General features: G+C 38.1%; 4 protein-coding genes across 5 annotated transcripts in view; 2 read left to right on the top strand and 2 right to left on the bottom strand.

The window, feature by feature from the left end:
* The window catches only part of cwc27 (CWC27 spliceosome associated cyclophilin), a 15,917-nt gene extending 6,096 nt beyond the window's left edge, over window positions 1-9,821 (bottom strand). Inside the window, exons 1-10 of the mRNA XM_072454358.1 lie at window positions 9,693-9,821; window positions 9,494-9,590; window positions 9,252-9,364; window positions 8,598-8,741; window positions 8,396-8,494; window positions 8,216-8,316; window positions 7,408-7,477; window positions 7,167-7,246; window positions 6,928-7,047; window positions 1,731-1,834 (exon numbers count right to left, since the gene is read on the bottom strand). Coding sequence (XP_072310459.1) covers window positions 1,731-1,834; window positions 6,928-7,047; window positions 7,167-7,246; window positions 7,408-7,477; window positions 8,216-8,316; window positions 8,396-8,494; window positions 8,598-8,741; window positions 9,252-9,364; window positions 9,494-9,590; window positions 9,693-9,734 — 970 coding nt within the window. The 5' untranslated portion in view covers window positions 9,735-9,821. The remainder of the gene's footprint in view (window positions 1-1,730; window positions 1,835-6,927; window positions 7,048-7,166; window positions 7,247-7,407; window positions 7,478-8,215; window positions 8,317-8,395; window positions 8,495-8,597; window positions 8,742-9,251; window positions 9,365-9,493; window positions 9,591-9,692) is intronic.
* A 475-nt stretch (window positions 9,822-10,296) lies between these two features.
* Window positions 10,297-13,051, top strand: ppwd1 (peptidylprolyl isomerase domain and WD repeat containing 1). The gene is made up of 11 exons (XM_072454359.1): window positions 10,297-10,442; window positions 10,549-10,651; window positions 10,749-10,852; window positions 10,932-11,052; window positions 11,122-11,569; window positions 11,639-11,829; window positions 11,913-12,102; window positions 12,171-12,352; window positions 12,443-12,524; window positions 12,592-12,774; window positions 12,855-13,051. Exons 1-11 carry the CDS (start codon window positions 10,313-10,315, stop codon window positions 12,996-12,998), a joined length of 1,878 nt encoding a protein of 625 aa, XP_072310460.1. The 5' UTR covers window positions 10,297-10,312; the 3' UTR covers window positions 12,999-13,051.
* On the bottom strand, window positions 12,576-16,843 carry trim23 (tripartite motif containing 23). Its single transcript, XM_072454361.1, has 11 exons — window positions 16,712-16,843; window positions 16,178-16,340; window positions 15,931-16,052; window positions 15,564-15,842; window positions 15,310-15,492; window positions 15,007-15,222; window positions 14,800-14,934; window positions 14,594-14,723; window positions 14,412-14,522; window positions 14,186-14,310; window positions 12,576-14,105 (listed from the first exon to the last, which is right to left on the bottom strand). Exons 1-11 carry the CDS (start codon window positions 16,802-16,804, stop codon window positions 13,926-13,928), a joined length of 1,737 nt encoding a protein of 578 aa, XP_072310462.1. The 5' UTR covers window positions 16,805-16,843; the 3' UTR covers window positions 12,576-13,925.
* A 353-nt stretch (window positions 16,844-17,196) lies between these two features.
* mzt2b (mitotic spindle organizing protein 2B) lies at window positions 17,197-19,961 on the top strand. 2 transcript variants are annotated; one of them, XM_072454362.1, is made up of 4 exons: window positions 17,197-17,465; window positions 17,541-17,692; window positions 17,876-18,013; window positions 18,435-19,961. In XM_072454362.1, the coding sequence occupies exons 1-4, from the start codon at window positions 17,296-17,298 to the stop codon at window positions 18,575-18,577; spliced, it is 603 nt and encodes a 200-aa protein (XP_072310463.1). In that variant the 5' UTR covers window positions 17,197-17,295; the 3' UTR covers window positions 18,578-19,961. The 2 variants fall into 2 exon arrangements, with proteins under 2 accessions (XP_072310463.1, XP_072310464.1); XM_072454363.1 differs by lacking the exon at window positions 17,876-18,013 and having other exon boundaries at window positions 17,209-17,465.
* Window positions 19,962-20,468: the final 507 nt, after the last annotated feature.

Raw genomic sequence — 20,468 nt, forward strand, 5'->3', positions numbered from 1 at the left:
AAGATTTAAAGAAAAGCTGTTGCTCTTTGCAATGAGGTATAACAAGCTTCACTGACTTCTAAGGCAGAGGCGAGTTTATTTTATTTACACACATTTTCCTGCATTTTTCTTTATCAGTGATATTTGAGTTTCGTCAAAATATTTTTGGGAATAAACATGTACCACTACTGATAAATCATAATTGTGAAAATGAGCCAGTAAGAATTCTATGAATTTGCTGTTAGTGTGTGTTAAAATTACCTTATCTTTGCAATGTTTTGTGGTTGATATAGTATTAAATAAAAAATAAAAGCTGTCACACAGTGGTCAACGTCCTCTCCTGTCACCACAAAAATGTTTTCACCATATGGTCCAAAATGTGTTGGCATTATTTAATCACACATTTATATTCTCGGTTAACTCATGATGTCTTTTTAAAGACAATTATAAAACTAAAAATAATCAGATACAAGAGTTGTGAATGAACTCTTTGGATATGTATTTTATAGATTACCTTATCCACTGAAAGATATTGGAAATGTTAAATTAAATTCTACATTAAATAAAGCATTGCATTGGAGTTTACGGTGATGGCTACGGTTTAGGGAGGCTCCAATTCTCGTCTATATTGAATTATTTTCAATTCTCCCACCTTGTACATTTTGTCAATCTTTAGCCATTTAGAAGCCTGCTAAGTAAAAACCGTGCTAACTCCTGAGGATGGTTCCTGCTCAGGTGCTTGTCCCTGCCCTGGTGACTCCAGCCCGGCTTACGTGGGCAAAGGAGATGGACAGGAGACTGAAATTAGTGAATTGTTTGCTCAACTCATGTGAATTGGAACTACACTGGAGAAGGTGACCGGTGATGTGGTAGTGATTAAGATGGATCTCATGGAAATGAAAAATACAGTCAACGTCATTCAGACGCCCATGGAGCAGGCCAAGGGCCAAATCAGGTTGGAAAATTAGGTCGCAGACATAAATGAGGAAAATGGCAAGCTTGTTTGGTGTCGGCCTATGTTGATGATCAGAAGAATATAAGTCGCCACAATAATACTGGTGGGATTGACAGATGGAAGTGGGCTGTGAGCAGAGTGACAACATTAGAAGAATACATACTGTCTGAACGGAGCTGAATATGAGCTCAACGTTGCCACAGAGCAATAAAAAACGCCACGGTCCAACAATATGTAACCACATCCAAATCCCTTGTACAAAAGCGTAACAATATTCACCTCACGGAACAATATTCATTGTGATATTTCAGGGGGCCTTGAGGTAGTGTAGAAAGGCTCCTTTTTCTCTGAAAGTCTTTGGTGATCATCATTTAGATTTAAGATTTAATAACAGTCATTTGTACATGTATTCACAGTACAGTAATCTGAATATTTAGAATACTTTCACATTAGGATGCATATTTTATGGCGTAAACATAGGATTAAAGCACCTTTGTTTGTTTCATGGTCATTGATTTCATAAATGTATAACTGATTTGAAAAATTGCACATGCACACAACATAAAATCTGCATTTTCAATTTTTGTCACTATTCTGTGCAATTCAAAGCCTAAATTGCATGACGAAGAACCAGTATTCTTGAGAAGAGTGACTGTAGGGGAATACAGTGTGAATGCAGCCTTAATCGTTGGTCAGAAAATGCAGACCACCATCACACAAACTTTAAGATTCAAACAATGTTCTTCAAGGCAAAATGGTTGGATTGATATTTAGCATGTGTATGATGTGCACATACCCTCTTTGGGTTCTTCTGTAGCAGGTTTTAAACTTTCGTCTTTCCTTTGTTTAATGGCAAGAATCTCTTTTTTCAGCTGGCGCACCTCTTTTCGCAATTCATCCCTATGAATGTAGAAAGACAAAATGTTTGGTTAAAACAATTTTTTAAATGAATGCTTTCAAACTGTCACAAATCTTTGAATGTCTTAACATAGATTCTTCTCAGAAACAAAGCAGGTTTGTTCTGTTAATAATACAAGGTGTGACGATAATAATCTTTTTATTATTGTTATTTAGAAACACCCACACTGGTCTAGGCAGAAGTAAAAGTTGCGCTCCAATAAAATCATGAACCCTGCTTTAAGCAAATTACAAATGTCAAAACCCAAATGTATAGTTTGTTTCTCTAGGTTTAGCCATCTTAGGCTCAAAACACTATGGACCGAGTGCACGCTGCAACACGCTGCCATTGGGAAAATAATGTGCCGTGTTCAAGGCAACAGCCAAACAATTGGCTCCACTGCTCAAGTCTCAATAAAGAAAGAGCCTGGAGAGGACAGGTCAGGCCTTAAACACCTGTTTAGACCCATCCAGGGCCTAGAAGGAAATTACCCCACAAAACTTCCACCTTAATTTAGTGCTTTGTTCCTTTGTTATTTTCTCTTCTGGGAACAAAACAACAGCATTATGTTTACGTTGTAGTGCAAAGATTTGCGTAGTTCTTTCAAAAATATATTTTGTCCTTCTTGAAGCACCAAGCACTATAATTGGTCTTTGCCAGACAAATCACAACTATATTGCAAGACTAGCTAGTCAATAATGTAAATGTAAAATATAAAATGTAAAAAATCTACTCCAAAAGGAAATATGCATGAACTGCTAAACAGTCAGAACTATCCCAATCTTCATTGTGAACTGTGACGTTTTTCTAACATTGACATTTTAAAGCAAGAAAATGGCTTCATAATAGTAAAATAGATGGATAGATTGCTAATCAATCAGTAGCATTTTTGATGATCATTGCATGATCAGCATGTTAAGGAACACACATGATACACATGCTGTAAACACGCTGGATTGTAACCATGGGCTGAGCTCTTTTCGATTTATTGTCCCACATTCACTCTCACAAACACCAGCACATGGGCACTGGAGGCAAAGTGGGTGAAGTGTCTTGCCCAAGGGTACAACCACAGTGTGCACTACCGCCCCCTGTGGCAACTGGTGTTCTGGCAGGTACAGTTTAACCATAATGCACTGTAAGAATACATTTGTATATGCGTTTTCTTTTAAATAAATGTTATGTTAACAATATTAACTAATATTGTTGAACATGTTAACCATAAAAAAGCCAGATAGATTCACACAGGTATGGAAATTAGTGATCAACTTCATTTTTGAAAAACATTTACATTATAGAACTATCGTATATAAAAAATTCAGTAATGGTCATCTGGACTCTTTTTTTTTTTTTTTTTCCCAAAAAACAGAGTCCAGGTGACTACAATTGAATCTTTTTCTACAATGGAACACTCGTGGACGAATGAGGAATTGCACCGACATCTCATGAAAGTTTATCTTAAACACTACTGGTGTAAACAGTAAACCTATAAATAAAATATATAAAATGGCAAAGAGAGACAGAAATGTCTAGTATAGCCTGGTCAATTCACGTTTTGTTTTAGACTTGAACCTCATTGACATTTACAAAACATTTTAGCACATTCCTGATGCTCTGTTAAAATATCATCTGAATATTATTATGTGTTATTCTTCCCACCCCTCGGTACTCAAAAATAAACAAAAACAGTAAAGTAAAATTGGTATTTGGTTTTCTAAAACAACATCTCAAAAGGCGAGTTGATATATAGGTTTGGCTTATTCAGTATGTGCCAGTATTGGCTTTTGGGCTTAACGCTACAGAGGGCTAATATTTAGTTTGAGCGACCGCCTGATTTAAGATATCAGATGCATCATTAGTTTCAGTCAGTTTCATGACTAGTTTGAATGGCAAAAATATTCTTTACTTTCATCATATTATTTAGTGAAAAAGAGCAGCTTTAGATTTAAATAATTAGTACTGATATTGGTAATTAAAAAGCACATCTGTTGAAAAAGCTGTACACGAGTGAGTTTTCACAAAAAACACATCATGTTGTTGGGAGCGTAAAGTCACTCATTATAACAAAGTAATTCCAGAAGTTTAAGACTGCTTTAGAAAGCTGTGCTGCTAACTGAAGAAAATGGGGCACTCAGGAAGAAAAGGTTTCAGCTGCATTATGATTTACCACAGTGGAATGTATATTAGAACATAAAACACCTTGCTCATTTTTATTGTATATCGACCTCAAGGATGAAGAAGCTGCTTCTATGGAGTCCAAGTTCTTTAATGACCAAGCCAGTGAAGTGGATGAATGTGCTAGAATAACATGATGGCTGGGTGAACTCTCCTCAGGGGGTACTCCACAACTTGGGACAACGCCAAGCAGACCTACGCATACTAAAAGGAGAAATCCTAGTTCAACACAAGAATTTGCATGACTTTGCAGAGCAATTTGAATGGATTTAAAAACACCACTCCCACATTGGACAAGCTAAACACAGCTCATCTGCTTGCCAATAATGCTGACCAGCTCCTTCCACTTAATATCCTGATCCAAGGTAAAAGGAGTCATGTCATGCTTTTGTACTTCTTAATTCAGATACAATAAATATTCTATATGAATCCATTTCGAACAGGCTCAATATAGAACAGACATGCTGCAGAGATGTGTAAACATGCCAGGTCCAAAACATACACAATCCTGCAGCCGGACTGCTGGACTATTTCAATCCGTTTTCTTCCCCAAAACAGAGCCGAGCATTTTCTTGATCCGCCTAACCTTTTTCTGAGAACACACTTGATTATGACTGATGATGAGAGACAGGTGCAGCCAATGAATCCACACCGACACATGGGCTGCATAATTAAAGTCTGATGTCTTATTTAAGCTACACTGTCCTGTGAATAACAAGCTTTCTCCAGGCATTGTTTCAATAGTGTGGTTGTTACATGCATATCACAGGTATTAAGTATTTTACAGGCCATTTAAACGATAATCAAGTTACATTTTCAAAACATGGACCAATTCCCATTCTTAAAAGCAGAACATAAACAACATGAATGTGATAATTGAGAAGGTAATTGGCAAATAATAACAACTCTATTAGGGTCACTCTACCTGTATCATTACGGGTCTACCTGGGTTATATACATGCAATTATATATAATCATTAGTGGTCTCATGTAATGTAAATAACAGGAAGCTGCACTCAGTCATTATGGGGAGTCTGGAGTGACTGATGAGCGACTGGCACAGACAGTGGAGGAGCCGTTGGCAGTGGCAGCTCACTCTATGCCACAGCCATATGGAAGCATTTTACTTCCCAGTCATGGCCTGTCGGCTTTAACTAAAGTGGAGACTATCCCATACACTAGGTCTTGGATTCAGATCTAGAAGTACTTCTTATACAGAGATAAATGTCTAAGAGGACAAATAATAACAGAATTAAATAAACATAAGACATTGACCTTTAAAGCTTTCTGACACGCAGCTGCTGGAATAGTGCATTTTATTTGCAGTTATAAAGGCCATTACTTGTGAAGTACTTCTATGGAGTGATAACAATGATGCAGCTCTCTTTAATGCCCCCTTTTCCAGCGAGGTGATATAAAATATAGAAAGCAACTGCAAGCCTAAGGTAAAAGAAACAGTTGGAGAGCTCACAGTGCAACAATACCCACATTGTCCTGAACCAACAGCGTACTCCTCTGCTCTTTGATTCACTGCCAAGACAAACCACTGAGTTGGGTTACAGGTCTTGTGGCAAAATAATCACTGCTTGTGCTTAATATACTGAAGTCGGCCGCCCTGGGCTGCCTGTCACTCAGGGAGACACCACTGACAACAGCCCATTCTTGTCTCATTAAGACAAATAAAAAAAGTATGATTTTGTAAAGAGACAACTGTCCAAACATAAGTAGAGATAAATATAAAGTATAAATGTTATATTCATAAATATATAATTTTCACTGCTGATCTCTGGTGTGTTTAAAGATGGTAAAGTATTATCTTACAATCTAATGTGAGTGTGGCTTAGGGTTGTCAAAAGTATGGAAATTAGATAAACACTAAAGCTAGTATCGAAACTAGATATTAAAATAATTTACAAAGACAAGACAAAAATGGACCTTTGCTGAATATTTTAGAAAGATCCTGAGCTTTATCATAACTAGTAAACACCCACATATAACATAAAAAGTGCTTTTAATTTGTGTTGAAAATTACAGCCTATTGTCTAAAATAAGAACTGTGAAATTGGTATTGCATATTGTGCCTATTCCTTATATTGAAATCGAGTTTGACATGTTAGTATCGTAACAACACTAATGTGGATATGTGTAACTGGCAAATCACATCCACTCAGGGCTTTACCCAGTGAAGACACAGTAAATCTTCCAACATATAATTATGAGCACATAAAAAGGGGAAACCATAATGACCAACTTCCTAGTTATAATTCTAGGTTGAAGATATAAAGGTTTTGTGACAAATGTTGAGTTGAATTGAATCGGCATCTAAGGAGATACAGAAAAACTAGTTTTTAGTGACAATTAAAAATATAGAGATTCTGTGCGGCGGACCTCAGGGTAACTTGCGAGATCTTCCTTTCTTTACTGCCCCATTTCCCGATAAACTGTCCTAGCCAATAAAGCCTACAGCACAAAAAATCTTTGAAAATAAAAATGAATATGGAATTGGAAACTATTTCAAGTACTCCCTGGTAAGTGCTTGTAAGTATTTGAAGTCTGTTGTCCATCCAGGAATCATCTTAAGATGCTCGTTATTCAATATATCCATGTTAAATAATGGATGTAATAGGTTTATTACATTATAGAAAAAATGACTTATTATGACAATGCTTTTCATAATTGTATTGCACTATGTCCAATATACTATGTACAAATATCCCCTTGAGTGACAATAAAGTTAATTGAAATATGTTGTTTATGTAAGCATCTAACAAAATGTATCCTTGATGTAGTTTCACATTATATGGACCACCAACACCCCATGCAGTTGTAGACTTGTTACATTGCTGAAATGAAGACCTAAAACGATTCTACGTAAATATTTCTGAGACAGTACTGCCCCCTGCTGGACACATTGCTTTACCTTCTGCTCGACGTTCCCCCCTGCTCCTCTTTGTCAGTAGTTTTCTCAGAACTCGATACTTTCTTAAGTTTATTAGCAATCAGCTTCAGCCTTTCTTCTTCCTCTGGAGTCGGACTTGTACTGCAAAGGACAAAAATAAATTAGGTTCTGGTAAATGTCCATTTTCATATAAACAAAAACAAAATGCACCGTTTATAATACATTTTAAAAAGAACCGGAGAATCAAAATTGCCACAAACCTGTTCACTGCTGGTACAGAGCTCAATTTTGGATCATCCTTCAGAAGGTCATGGCTACTTTTACTTTTTCCTTTAAAATACTAAAACAATACACAGTGAACATGTATATATTGTAAAAATAAAGAAACGTATTATTGTTAATTTATGTAGTTTAAATGCTGTCAAAATAAGAATAATCCAAAATAATATTGTATCAGTCAATGGTCACTTTCATTTAAAAAAACAAAAGATTATTATTTACCTGAGTTAGTTGGTTTGCTGCTTCCTCCTCTTCTTCAGCTTCCTCGCCAAATGACAACAAACTGAAGTTCCTTTACAATAAACATTGTACATTTAATGCAATCATTTTATTACAAACTCATACATTTTATTATTTTAGGGTTGAGGTCGACCAAACAAATGGGCTAAAATGCTGGTAAAAGCTTTCAATATTCTTAGGACCGTGGGCAAAAATAACTATGATCACAGTACAGAGAAATACTTGTAAACAGTGAGTCATTGAAAGGGCAGATTAAAATGTTTGATCACTCCCACAACTCGAGCTAACTCACTCCATGCTTTTTCCTTTCTTCTGTTGTTAATTTTCATTTATAATCTAATAAAATAATGAATTAACTAATAAAAAATGTGTCGACTTAAGACAGTGGTCCCCCAACCGTTTTTCTCACAGTGACCCCTATTTGAAACTGGGAGTGTCTACAGAGCCGCAAAACTGCCATGTTATTTTGTGCCTGAAACTGCTGGGCTATTTGACCGCGCCGGGTTAGATTGCGCCGGGTTAGGGTTAGGGTTAGGGTTAGCCATGAGGCTATTTGACCGCGCCGCGGCTCTGCAGCCACGGCCATTTGAAACTACTGTCTAATGAGGAAAATATGATTAATTTCTGGTTAATAAATATATTATGGAAAAGTACTGATTATAAGTAGTTTATAGAACCTGCAAGACAGATCCAAAGATTCTCAGGGAGAATAACTGGACTAAGACACCAGCAAGCGTTAAATCGCTTACACTACAGTCCTATACTCCTCATAAAACGTGAGTGCACTTACTTAGTGGCTTTTGACTGTGATTTCTTTGCTTCTTCTTTCCTTTCCAATTTTGAATTTTTTGTTTCACGTGGTACTATATCATCAAAAGGAGATGATAGAACCTTATAAAAACACATTTTAAGAATGAGGAAAAAAGTCAGCAATCAAATTAAATATCAATTTTGCAGAAATCTAAAATACCTCAGTGCTTCTTATCTTGTGTGGCTTCAATGGTCTTTCATTGCAGTCACATTCAACTTCAGCCAGTCTCAACATATTGTACACCGTGTCTCCTGTTACCTGTTAAATAATATGAATACCAAAAATCAACACAGATCTAAACAAAAATAAATAAAAGTTACTGTTTAAGTTATAAATGTAATGAACTGCTTTTTCTTTTTACCTTCCCAAATATGGTATGTTTATTGTTGAGCTCATCAGCACGTGCTAGAGTAAAAAAAAACTGACTTCCATTATCATGTGGCCCAGCATTTGCCATGGCAACCAGCCCTCTGCGAATGAAGCGTAGCCTTGAGTGAAATTCATCCTAGAAAAAAAAAATGTGAACAAAGTGCAAATGATGGGTCAGACGACATATTTCACAAAAGTAGTGAAAAAATGTGGTGGCCTATTTTGCCCCAGTTTAACTATTTTTGTTACTTTTATAATCTTTTAAGTGACATCGATTAAATCTATACAAATTACACAATAGTTATGATCTGACAATACCTGGCAACACGTTTATTTGTTAAATTATTATTTAAACTGGCGGTTTTTTTGGGGGGGGTTCAGTTTTTTAGAATAAAAAACAGAAAAAAAAATAATCAGAAGAAACAGAACGAGAGAGAGAGCGAGAGAGAGAGCGAGAGAGCGAGAGCGAGACAGGATGTATTGACAATCTGTCAATATGACAGATTGTCAATACATCCTGTAATTTAGAAAACATATTTTATGCCACATGACAGATAAATATTTACCACATGAACTATCCCGCCAAACAACGTGATAATTAGAAACACATGAGCACCCTGCATATTGTATCAGGGGTGAATCTGACCTTAAATGGAGAGCCATAAACGGATTCTCCCCCTTCTCCTGTCCCAGAGGGATCTCCTCCCTGGATGATAAATTCTGGAACAACTCTGTGGAAAACCGTGCCATCGTAGTACCCTAAAACAGGGGTTAAAAATGGTGGGTGCATTAATTGTAAATAGTTTGCACATTATATTTAAGGCTATACATGCAGTTACAATTTGCTGTGTGATTTTTGAAGATGTCACATGTGTTAGTCCAGTGTACCTTCCATACAAAGCTGAACAAAGTTTCTAGAAGCTTTTGGAGCTTCTTTTGACCACAACTCAATGTCAATGTCCCCTGCAGTTGTCTTGAGCAGAACCTTAGAAAAAGAAAAGTTAATTTAAGGGACATTTTTGTCGACAGTCCTTCTAGGTTAAACACGATTGAACTGAGTGTGGTGAAAACGATAACGTGAGTTTACCTTTCCATGTGTTGGTGGCTCTTGGATGTAAATATTGCTCATCTTGGAAGAATTTATAGAACACAATCCTTGATGAATGTGGGGCTAACAACGACCAATACCCCGATTTCGCACTAAAAAACAAAACACAGTCCCGGTTAGGGCGCGTGTATGCGTAGCAGTTATTAGGGGCGTGGAATTAATTGTCAAGTGTGTTTCTATGTTTCTTTTTATAATATTTCTGTGGAACATATTTTTTGTCTTCGTCAATTATTGTTATAAAAGGGAAGACCGTTTTTGGTAATTTAGCGTATATTCACCATCAAATGCGTATTGTGAATTTTCCAACACCCACGTTTAAAATATTGGTTTGGTCCATGAGTCTCATGAAAAAATAACCGTCAGAAACAACGATTTTCAGCTTTCTTTACCCCCGACACAAATAAAGCCGACATTGACGATAAATATGAACTGGCAAAAATATTTTGAAATAATAAAAACAAACAAAAACATTACCCCATAAAATCTGACTAAAAAGAAACTATAATTCTACAATTATATACTGTACTGATTTTCCAATCCAATAGGTGGCAGTAAATGCGTCATTTAGGTCCTCATAAGCAACAAGTATAAGAACAGCAATGGCGGCTACTGAAAACAGCGCGGACCTGAAGCGAAAAGCAGACGACAAAGATGAAGAGATTGAAGAAGATTGTGGTGAATGGGTCGGACCCATGCCAAGCGAAGCTACGACAAATAAGAAAAGAAAAGGTATGTTTCACTCTGCAACTTGTAAACTCCTTAAAGATCCTGAGAAGTTGTATTTCTTTGTCACGGAATTCTCAGCTCATCATAAAGTTATTATTCTTGTTTTTAGTTTTGGAATTTGAAAGAGTTTACCTAGATAATCTCCCATCGGCTGCGATGTATGAAAGAAGCTACATGCACAGAGATGTAATCACGCACATCGTCTGCTCCAAGTACGTCCTATAACCTTACACAGTATTCAGACTATAGTTCACTTTCAGAGGAACATGCTGCAAACACTAATGCTCTTATACATTTTATTTTTTGTAGGACTGATTTTGTAATCACAGCCAGCCAGGATGGTCATGTAAAGTTTTGGAAAAAGAAGGAAAATGAAGGCATTGAGTTTGTAAAACATTTTAGAAGTCACCTTGGTACTACATTTTCTTTCTTTGTACATTGTATACATTAATTGAACAGTTGCTTATTACATTTATCTGTAATGTATATCAGGTGTAATCGAAAGCATTGCAGTAAGTGCTGATGGAGCACTTTGCTGCTCTGTTGGTGATGACCAGGCAATGAAAGTATTTGATGTTGTCAACTTTGACATGATTAATATGCTAAAACTTGGGTAAGTCTAAGTATGGAGGAGCTGAATATTGTTTTATTTTTTTGTCATAACTAACTTTTATGACTTTAGATTTCACCCTGGCCAGAGTGAATGGATCTACAACCCTGGAGATGCCATTTCCACTGTGGCATGCTCGGAAAAATCCACTGGCAAGATCTTTGTTTACGACGGACGGGGAAGCAATGAACAAATTCATGTTTTTGACAAGATGCATTCTTCGCCGCTGACCCAAATTCGCTTGAATCCCAAATTTAGGGTGATTGTTTCCGCTGACAAAGCAGGAATGTTGGAATACTGGACTGGTCTTCCAAATGAATTTAAATTCCCCAAATATGTAGACTGGGTATACAAAACGGACACAGATTTGTATGAATTTGCAAAACACAAAACTTATCCCACCAGCCTGGCATTTTCCCCAGATGGAAAGAAAATGGCTACCATTGCATCTGACAGAAAAGTCAGAATTTTTAGATTCCTGACGGGAAAACTCATGAGAGTATTTGATGAATCCTTAACTGTAAGTTGATTTATAATCCCAACTCTAAATTAAGTACAACAGCGTATTTACTTTTCCCTTACTGATTAGATGTTCACAGAGTTGCAGCAGATGCGACAGCAGCTTCCGGATATGGAGTTTGGGAGGAGAATGGCTGTGGAGCGGGAACTTGAAAAGGTGGATGGTGTCCGTTTGACAAACATTATCTTTGATGAAACTGGACACTTTGTTCTTTATGGAACTATGCTTGGCATTAAAGTCATCAATGTAGAAACCAACAGGTACATCTAAAAACAAAACAAAAAAACAACCGAATTTGACTTTAAAATGCACATTAATAAAGTAAGTTCTTTTTTGCCCACAGATGTGTTCGAATACTTGGGAAACTTGAGAATATCCGTGTGGTTCAGCTGAGTCTCTTCCAAGGTGTAGCAAAATCCATGAAGGTTGCACCAACTGTTGAGATGAAAGCATCTGATAACCCGGCACTACAAAATGTAGAGGCAGACCCTACCATATTCTGCACTGCGTTTAAGAAAAACCGGTTCTTTCTGGTAATAATTTATTGAGCCTCAATAAGTAGAAGCCTTTGGTCCAGTGATGCAACAACATGCTTTTTTAGTTTTCAAAGAGGGAACCAGAGGATACCAAGAGTGCGGACTCCGACAGGGACATCTTCAATGAAAAGCCATCAAAGGAGGAAGTGATGGCTGCAACACAGGCTGAGGGCCCGAAGCGTGTGTCTGACAGTGCCATTATCCACACAACTATGGGAGACATCCACATCAAACTCTTCCCTGTTGAGTAAGCTGCTTGTAAAATCTTAGTGCCATCTAAAATGTCCCCCCCCCCAGGAATAAACAACTTTTTTTTAATTTTAATTTTAATTTTTAGATGCCCCAAAACTGTGGAGAACTTCTGTGTTCACAGTAGAAATGGCTATTACAACGGACATATTTTCCATAGAGTAATTAAGGTAAATATGATGATCTCATTGTACAGGTCTGTTTAATGACTGGTTTCACAGTTGTATTTTGGCCTAGGGGTTTATGATCCAGACTGGCGACCCAACCGGCACAGGCATGGGAGGAGAGAGCATCTGGGGAGGAGAGTTTGAGGATGAATTTCACTCTACTCTGAGACATGACCGGCCGTACACACTTAGCATGGCCAATGGTGGGCCAGGCACTAACGGCTCTCAATTCTTTATCACCGTTGTACCCACTGTAAGTTCCATGTCTATACTCTTAGAAGTTACCACAGAAACTATAAAACTACTATCTTTTAATCTCAATGTTTTTCTCAGCCTTGGCTTGATAACAAGCATACTGTATTTGGAAGGTGTACAAAAGGTATGGAAGCTGTTCAGAGAATTTCCAATACAAAGGCAAACCCAAAGACCGACAAGCCTTATGAGGACATAAGCATCATCAACATCACCGTCAAGTAATAAGTTTCCCATTGGTGTTTTTTGTAATGGTTTCATTAAAGAATGTGTTGAATCATACGTGTGAAGTTTTTATTTTAGGAATCTAGCACATTATGTATAAGAAGTGTTTCGACAAGCAAAAGGTGTTAATGTTTTTACATAATGGGTTGTAATCTCAATGTGTACCATCTCAGCACTGAGGCTACAACACAGCCCCATTCTAGCAGTTTCTTTTAAATCAAATCCATTCTGCACAATGAACTGGCACATACATCTTGTTGCATGAGCTAACTAAGGAAACTAAGTGCATGCCAAAATTTCTGTTCGACTCCAAAAATTGAGGCATACTTGGTGCAAAGTGGCTTAACTTGTTCATACATACATTACAAAAGTAATTCAGTAAACTTTCATCTTTGCAACAAAGCAAATTGAATCTAGTTAGCCTTTGAAGACTACATAGTGAAGTAAAACAATGCAAAAGCGCCACAAAACCAAATTGTTCACAACAAGGCAAGAACACTGCTACACCTAAACGACTTTGATGAATTCTGGATAAATTATAAAAAGGGATTCTTAGAAATAAGCAAGTGTTATCTTGATGGTAAAAACTAAACACCGATAGTAAGTTCGCTGACAGTCTGACTAATGTTACATTGTGGTATAGTATAATGAAAAAGTCCCACATTTCAATTAGCAGTGGAACACACGCCAAATGTTATCTAGACTCCTGAAAAATAAGACTTCTGGATCATGGAAACAGCCTTGTAGAGGAGTACACTAATACATGCATTGTTAGTTGAATAACAGGACTGATGGGAATATTTACTTTCCTTTATCCAGCTTTGATGTTCCTGACTGGTGGTTGCAAACATAAAGCTTAGAAGCTGGGTGAGCGTAGAGGCTTAGTTAAGCCCAAATTCCTAAGGGAATATTTAAAAACTGGCAACTTCAAGCAACATCCAGGACCCCAGCAGCAACCAACTGCCTTGACAACCAGTCCAATCCCTCATGCAGGCCCATCCCACTGCGGGCATCACAGCCCTGAATGTGCCAGCTCCTCCCACAGCACAACTTGTGGAGACTCAGCACCTCAGTCATCTCTTCCACTGCCACAGCCCCAGGTACATCCTATACAAGAAGTATAAAAGGACAAAGATTCAATGCTGCGTTATGGTGATGTTATATTTTCTTTTCTGTTCCACACATACCTGCTTGTTTGCAAAAATAAGCAGCAATGCATCCCTTAGCTCCTTCTCTGTAAGTAGTTTGGCCAGTTCACTGTGTGCTTCCATTAGCCTGTCTCTGTGACAGCTGTCAATTACAAAAACTACCGCTGAGCAAACAAATAGAACCAAAAAGTGTTTATTAGTTGACAAAATAGACGTGTATATATTAGAAGGGACAATAACATCCCAGTTGGCTGTTGAGGAATACCTTGAGTGTTCAAGTAGTAATGTTTCCAAAGGGGTCTAAGCTTGTGTTTTCCTCCAACATCCCAAATTGTGAATTTTAGATTCTTGTATTCAACGGTCTCCACATTAAAACCTAAAAAAATAATTTAAAGTTGAAACAACAACAACAACAAAAAAAATGGTCACAGTACTGTACAAATTTACCAATTGTAGGAATGGGCTGCATGAACTCATCTTGTTTTAATTTAAAAAGGATAGTTGTTTTGCCTGCTCCATCCAGCCCAAGTGTTACAACACGAATCTCCATTTTGGGACCAATGTGAACACGATTGTCCTGAAAAGACAAATTGAAATGACTTTCCTCTCTATTTTTTGGCATTCAGTTATCATAGAAACATAATTGTGTGTACCTTTGTGAAGGTGACCGGTATACCAGCGTCCAGCTGAATGTGATCTACCAACTCTGTGAACTGGTGCTGCTGCTTCTGAAGTGTTTCCAGCAAACAGTTGATCTCCTGTTTTGCCATTACAACTCTGCAATCATCCTAGACCAGAAGGAAACGAAAGTAAGCACTACAGACAAACATGTGTTATTTACTATGGGCATTTATTTTCACCTGTTGTAGGGTTTTCTCACAGTGCAGGCAGGCAGTGGAGACTTGAGACAGAAGGATGGTCATGTCTTCCTGCTGCTGTCGCAGCCAGATGAGCCTCTCTCGGACATGTGCATCCACCACGCTCAAGGCCATCTCCTCCTGCCGACAAAGAGTCTCATGGAGGTCTGCAAAGTAAGCACGCACACACGAGCGGGCGCTCTCTGCTGTGCCCGGAACCTGAAACACAAAAGAAATACAGTGTAGAGAATCGTATTTATTTGTATAGTTCTTGGTTTCAGTACTTTTTGGTTACTTCTTACTTACATGTTCAGTGTGGGCTATTCCAATACCATCCTCTACAATCTGTTCTCCCCCTTCTATTTGCTGGACAATGCCCACCAGCTTTCTTGAATACTCAGAAACTTCATCTGTAAAGGTGCGAATGCAATGTGCCATGTCCAGAATAGATGCACGGATCTGGTTGGCTTCAGATTCAAGGAGAGCATGCTGAAATATAGCGAAGGCATAATCAGATGATCAGGGACTGCTTTATTATTAGTCGAGCTGTACTGCAATACCTTGTGCCCTTGGTGTTTTCCATACTCCTTACACACACAGCACATGAGTGGCCCTGACTGACATCCTTCTTCTAGACACACAAACTCTATGGCATGGACCTGGTGCTGCGGGCACAGCAGCTTCTCATGAGGTTTGTCTGCCAGAGGCACCCGCCGGTGCTTGGCCAGTGTTCGAGTGGAGTGAGTTATCTGTGAGCATTCGGCACACAAGTGGGTGGCACACACAGTGCAATATACGGAAGCTGTGTGGCTTTCATCCTCATCGCAGCGAATTATACACTAAACAATTAAACAGAGGTAAATTAAACAAGTTCTACTGCTGTAAGGTAAATGTATTAAAATAAATTCAGTAAAACTATTGCCTTACTTCCCCCATGCCTTTTAGGGCATCCTCTGCCATCCCGGACTGGTTTGATGCTCCATTCTGAAGACGTTCCAAAAGTTCAAGCAAAGCAAAGTTCTTCTTTAGGCCCCAAACTCCAGAGTCTCCTTTAGAGTGTAGACATGAAAATTATTCATTTTGAAAAGAGTTTTATGTAATCTATACGCAAGTTTGTATTAAACCTGCTTCGCTCAGCCCAGTTAGTCATGTTCAATGTTTCTCTTGCACTCACCCAACTCTGTAACCTGTCTGTCAAAGGGGCAGCGCACTGCCCTGCCATGGAGGGGTAACCTGGTGAGACAGTCATGGCAAACTGTATGACCACAAAGCAGAAGTCGAGGAACCTTGTCTCCTTGAAGAGAGAACACGTCTTCACACACGCCACATTCCAGTACCTGGATATAAAATGTGCATTAATAAATTACTTCATAAGGACAGATCTTGGTACATGATTTTATGGGCCTAAAGCTTGCGTTGGTCTTGGTAATGGAAAATGCCACGAAACCAAGCAAAGGTATGTGAAGATCACCATTACAAAGCCCGGCGGTGCAAACGGCGACCATTGCACTGTCCTTACCCGCCCAGACATAAGGGCCAGCTGCAGGTTTTCTTTACTGAATATGCTTAATAAAGACAGAACAACAATACACAGCGCTTTCCAAGGTAATGACGCACGGGCAATGAGACTATCAGTACTTCGGTATCTAAGTAGCTCCGAATATAAATGAATATCTAATGCAAGTTTTGCTCGAAGAAAGGTAACAACCTTAACACTGCCCCCATTTGTTGCCCTGCCATGTCGAATACACGGCTCCATCGTCGCCACAGAACCCTGCTTGTTTATTCCTGCAGCGGCCATTCTTGGAAGACAGCGAATCCCATGAGCAAAATTAGACTGAAAAAAGCTTTGGATGCTTTCTACTTCCGGTACAATTATTGAGCGTGTTTATATATTTTTGACATTATACCATAATAACAGTTAAGTGGCCGTTATAGAATTCAAAGCATACACATTTTCATTTGTAACTGTCACAATGTTTAATATTACATACATATTTTAAACAATTTGAGCGTATAGACGAAAGAATAAAATTATTATGTTTTAGTGGTAATGTCCTTGTGTCTGTTATTTTATTTCAACGGCATTATCGTTGAACGTGCAGTGTTTTGTGGACTACAACTCCCAAAATTCCATGCGTGAGTTGGTGACGCAATTTTTGTGCGCTTGAAACCAAACAACAAACGGTTTGGTTTTTGTGAATGGTTTCGCTCTCTTTCTCTCACTATAAACTGGAATCTTTATGGATAGTACATGTCATATTTGTGCCTCTAGTTTTGTAATTTAGCTCAATGTCTCAACAAACGCCGCTGGCCGCGGCGCCTGACTCTCCAGCTCTGGTGGTGTCTGCCAATGTGCAGAAATATGCCATCAAGAAGAAAAAAGTGCTAAACCCAGAAGAGGCTGAGCTGCATGAGTTGACACAAGCTGCAGGGGTTATTATAGACCAGGAGGTCTTTAAGTAAGTAGAAATTACTACATATATAATTTGTTTAATAAATATATTTCCAAAATATAGTTGTATTTGTTAAAACAGGATCATTTTGGATCTGCTGAAGATGAATGTGGCACCTCAGGCAGTTTTTCAAACTCTGAAAGCAATGTGTGCTGGTCAGAGGGTATCGGAGTGTGGCACAGGCTCTTCATCTGCTGCTCACACAACTAATACTGCACCTACAGAAGCTCGTGGTAAGTTAGGGTAGTATCTTGTTACTTCTCTGCCATCAAATGAGAAATTTTTCTGTATTTACATTTCAAATCCGTATTCTAACACAACATTAGAAACCTTGCAGACAATTGGTGCTAGTTTACCAAAATATCAGTAAAGGCTGGATTTAATGTATTTTTTATGTTTAATTTTTTTTTGTGAAGAAGAGGAATGTTTAACCTCTGGAAAGAACCCTAAAGCCAGTGCAGTCCCAGCTGCAACTGCAGGCCCCAAATCCACAAGAATCAACACAAAAAATGTGGTCTACGCTCCCCAAGATGCTAACGCCTCTCACTCACAAGGTCCCTTTACTGCACCATGTCACTCATCTACATTCTCCCGTAGCCCCCTTGTGCAAACTTGCTCCCCTGGCTCTGTTCTGCATGTGTTTGAGCATGTACAGTAATAGTAGATGCACTTGATATACTGAACACATTTTCTGGTTTCTTTTTGTTTTGTTTTAAAACACATTTGAGACATTTTTTGAAACTTATTATATAGTATTATCACTCTTTCTAGTATTTTGCAAGAATGTATACATTATGCTACTTTGATGATAAGTCATACAGATCATACGTATCTCATCTGTTATTTATTTTATTCATGCTGCACACAGTTGATGTTAAATTATTGTTATATGGAGTTGAGCAAAGCATATACAGATGTGGGTATCTTCTCTTGTACAACTTGTACTTAATGTTCTTACCATCTCTGTGTCAACAGTGCGAACCAAAACTGGAGTGAGTAATGAAAAGAGCAGAGAACCCACAACCCAGAGAGTGCAACGCCAACCAAGTGCCAATAGAGGGCAGAAGACTAAGAGCTCTGGCAGCAGTAGCTCATCCTCTCAGATCAACTCTACATAAAGGTTTATTCTACCACCGTAGTAAATTTGCATTTGTTTACCTTAAGTCTTGCTGAAATGTAGTATATATATATATAACATGTTGGGGGCTACAGTGCTGGGCATTTATGTGTAAGAACAAAATGCAGATTATGGATAGAGGACAGGATTGTATTGTCAAACCTATGGAAATTTTAAAACGCTTACTACTTCTGGAGTTTGACACAACAGTATGATGCAATGTATTTACTAGTCGTGACCCAGCAGCTTGGGTTGTTCCACCGTTCTTGTGTTTATGACAAAGTTTGTTTGTTGGTTGGTTTGCCAATACAATAATGTTTAATTGATGACATTTAACCCCAATATTTATTCAATTAAACAAATGCCTGTGCAAGTTTTATGTTGCCAAAACCTTGAGGATTTTATTAAGACACAGTATAGCTCATTTTGTGAGCTTTACTGTGTCTCTGTTTCTGCTTTTTTCATTATTGTAATTCATATTCATATTGTATTCATAATTGCTATATTAAGTTTGGTGTACTAATCACATTTTCATATTTGTAGCATACTTTCCAGTCCACTGGAAATGTAATAAACCAACCTTGTTGTGCATGTTTTGAACTGTGCGCTATACTTGCTACTACTCAATAATTATAGCATAATAGTCAAATGAGTTTTGTTTTCATACCAAACAAGGCTAACAGATTTGTTGTCACTGAAACCGTTTCATGAGCCTGATAAGCATTTGAAAGCAGTTGCTCCAGAAGATCAATTAATCATTTGCATTGAACATGCATTTAATTTTACTAAAAGACAACCGTTGTTTTATTGAGCAAATTCTCTCACATGGGGGCAGTAGAAGCACATCACCTTAATAATTCATTCTCATTTCATGAAAGTAAATGTAAAATGAATTCAGTATTTTTGTGTGTATATTTATCTTTGTGTGTATATTTAACCACCTCCCTTGACAAACTGCATGGTGCAGGAATCTTCATCTACATCCACACAAGGGTCTGTAGCAGTTTGTGTGGCTCTGGACGAGGCGGGCTGTGGGGCTTTATATAGCTGCTGGTCTTTTATGTGGCCGTTTGTCCTGTTTATGTGCTCCTGCCTCTCTTCTTCTCTCCTGCGCGCCCTGCACTGATGGCAGCGTGCCTGTAATTGATGGCACCATATTGCTGTAGTGTAGCCGGTTTAATGGGGCTTGACAGAGCAAGGGAAAGCGGCAATGCAAGCAGGGAGGTTAACCCTTCATACACACCTTCCTTCCTGGCCTTTTCTTCTCCAAAACCCTCTTGTTTTCAATATACTATTGGCGCATGCCGATAGTAATCATAACACGATCACAGTACTATTTAAAATGGTTGTAATAATGTGAACGAATAAAGATGCTAACCAGCTCCTTCATTGTTTGGCTTGTTTGACAAAGGTTAATTTGTGGATATTCTCTCCAAGTTGCATCTAGCCTGTACTCCCTGATGTCACCAATAGGGGCCAGTGTGACTCTAAGATTACATTTTGGCCTCCCTTTGATAATTTCCAAAGGCATCTGCCCCTAACATTTTGGATGTGTTGTTTTGTTTTTGATGGAATTTCATAGCCAGTACAGATTTTTCCATTAAAAATAAAAGTGTTATCCTTCACTCATTTGTTCAAATGTGTGGGCTATGCATTTCATAAATCAATTGAGACATTAAAGCCATTGTGCAGTGAAGAAAGCCAAACAGCGTGGTGAAGAATGAGCTAGTCAAAGCTGTTGGCAAATCATTAATGTAAAGTGTTGGTCTAAACCAAGTTCTCACATTTTTTGGTGCAAGCTGTTCCCAGGTGACAAAAAACTGGGGAGAGACACTATTTTAAGCATGGTTATCACACATCTCTGCGTTTTTTTGTCTCCATCATTTTGATTC

This window comes from Eucyclogobius newberryi, unplaced genomic scaffold (genome assembly GCF_026437365.1).
Source record: "Eucyclogobius newberryi isolate DKJ021-1_F unplaced genomic scaffold, fEucNew1.0.hap1 SCAF_2, whole genome shotgun sequence".
NCBI classification, from domain to species: domain Eukaryota; kingdom Metazoa; phylum Chordata; class Actinopteri; order Gobiiformes; family Gobiidae; genus Eucyclogobius; species Eucyclogobius newberryi.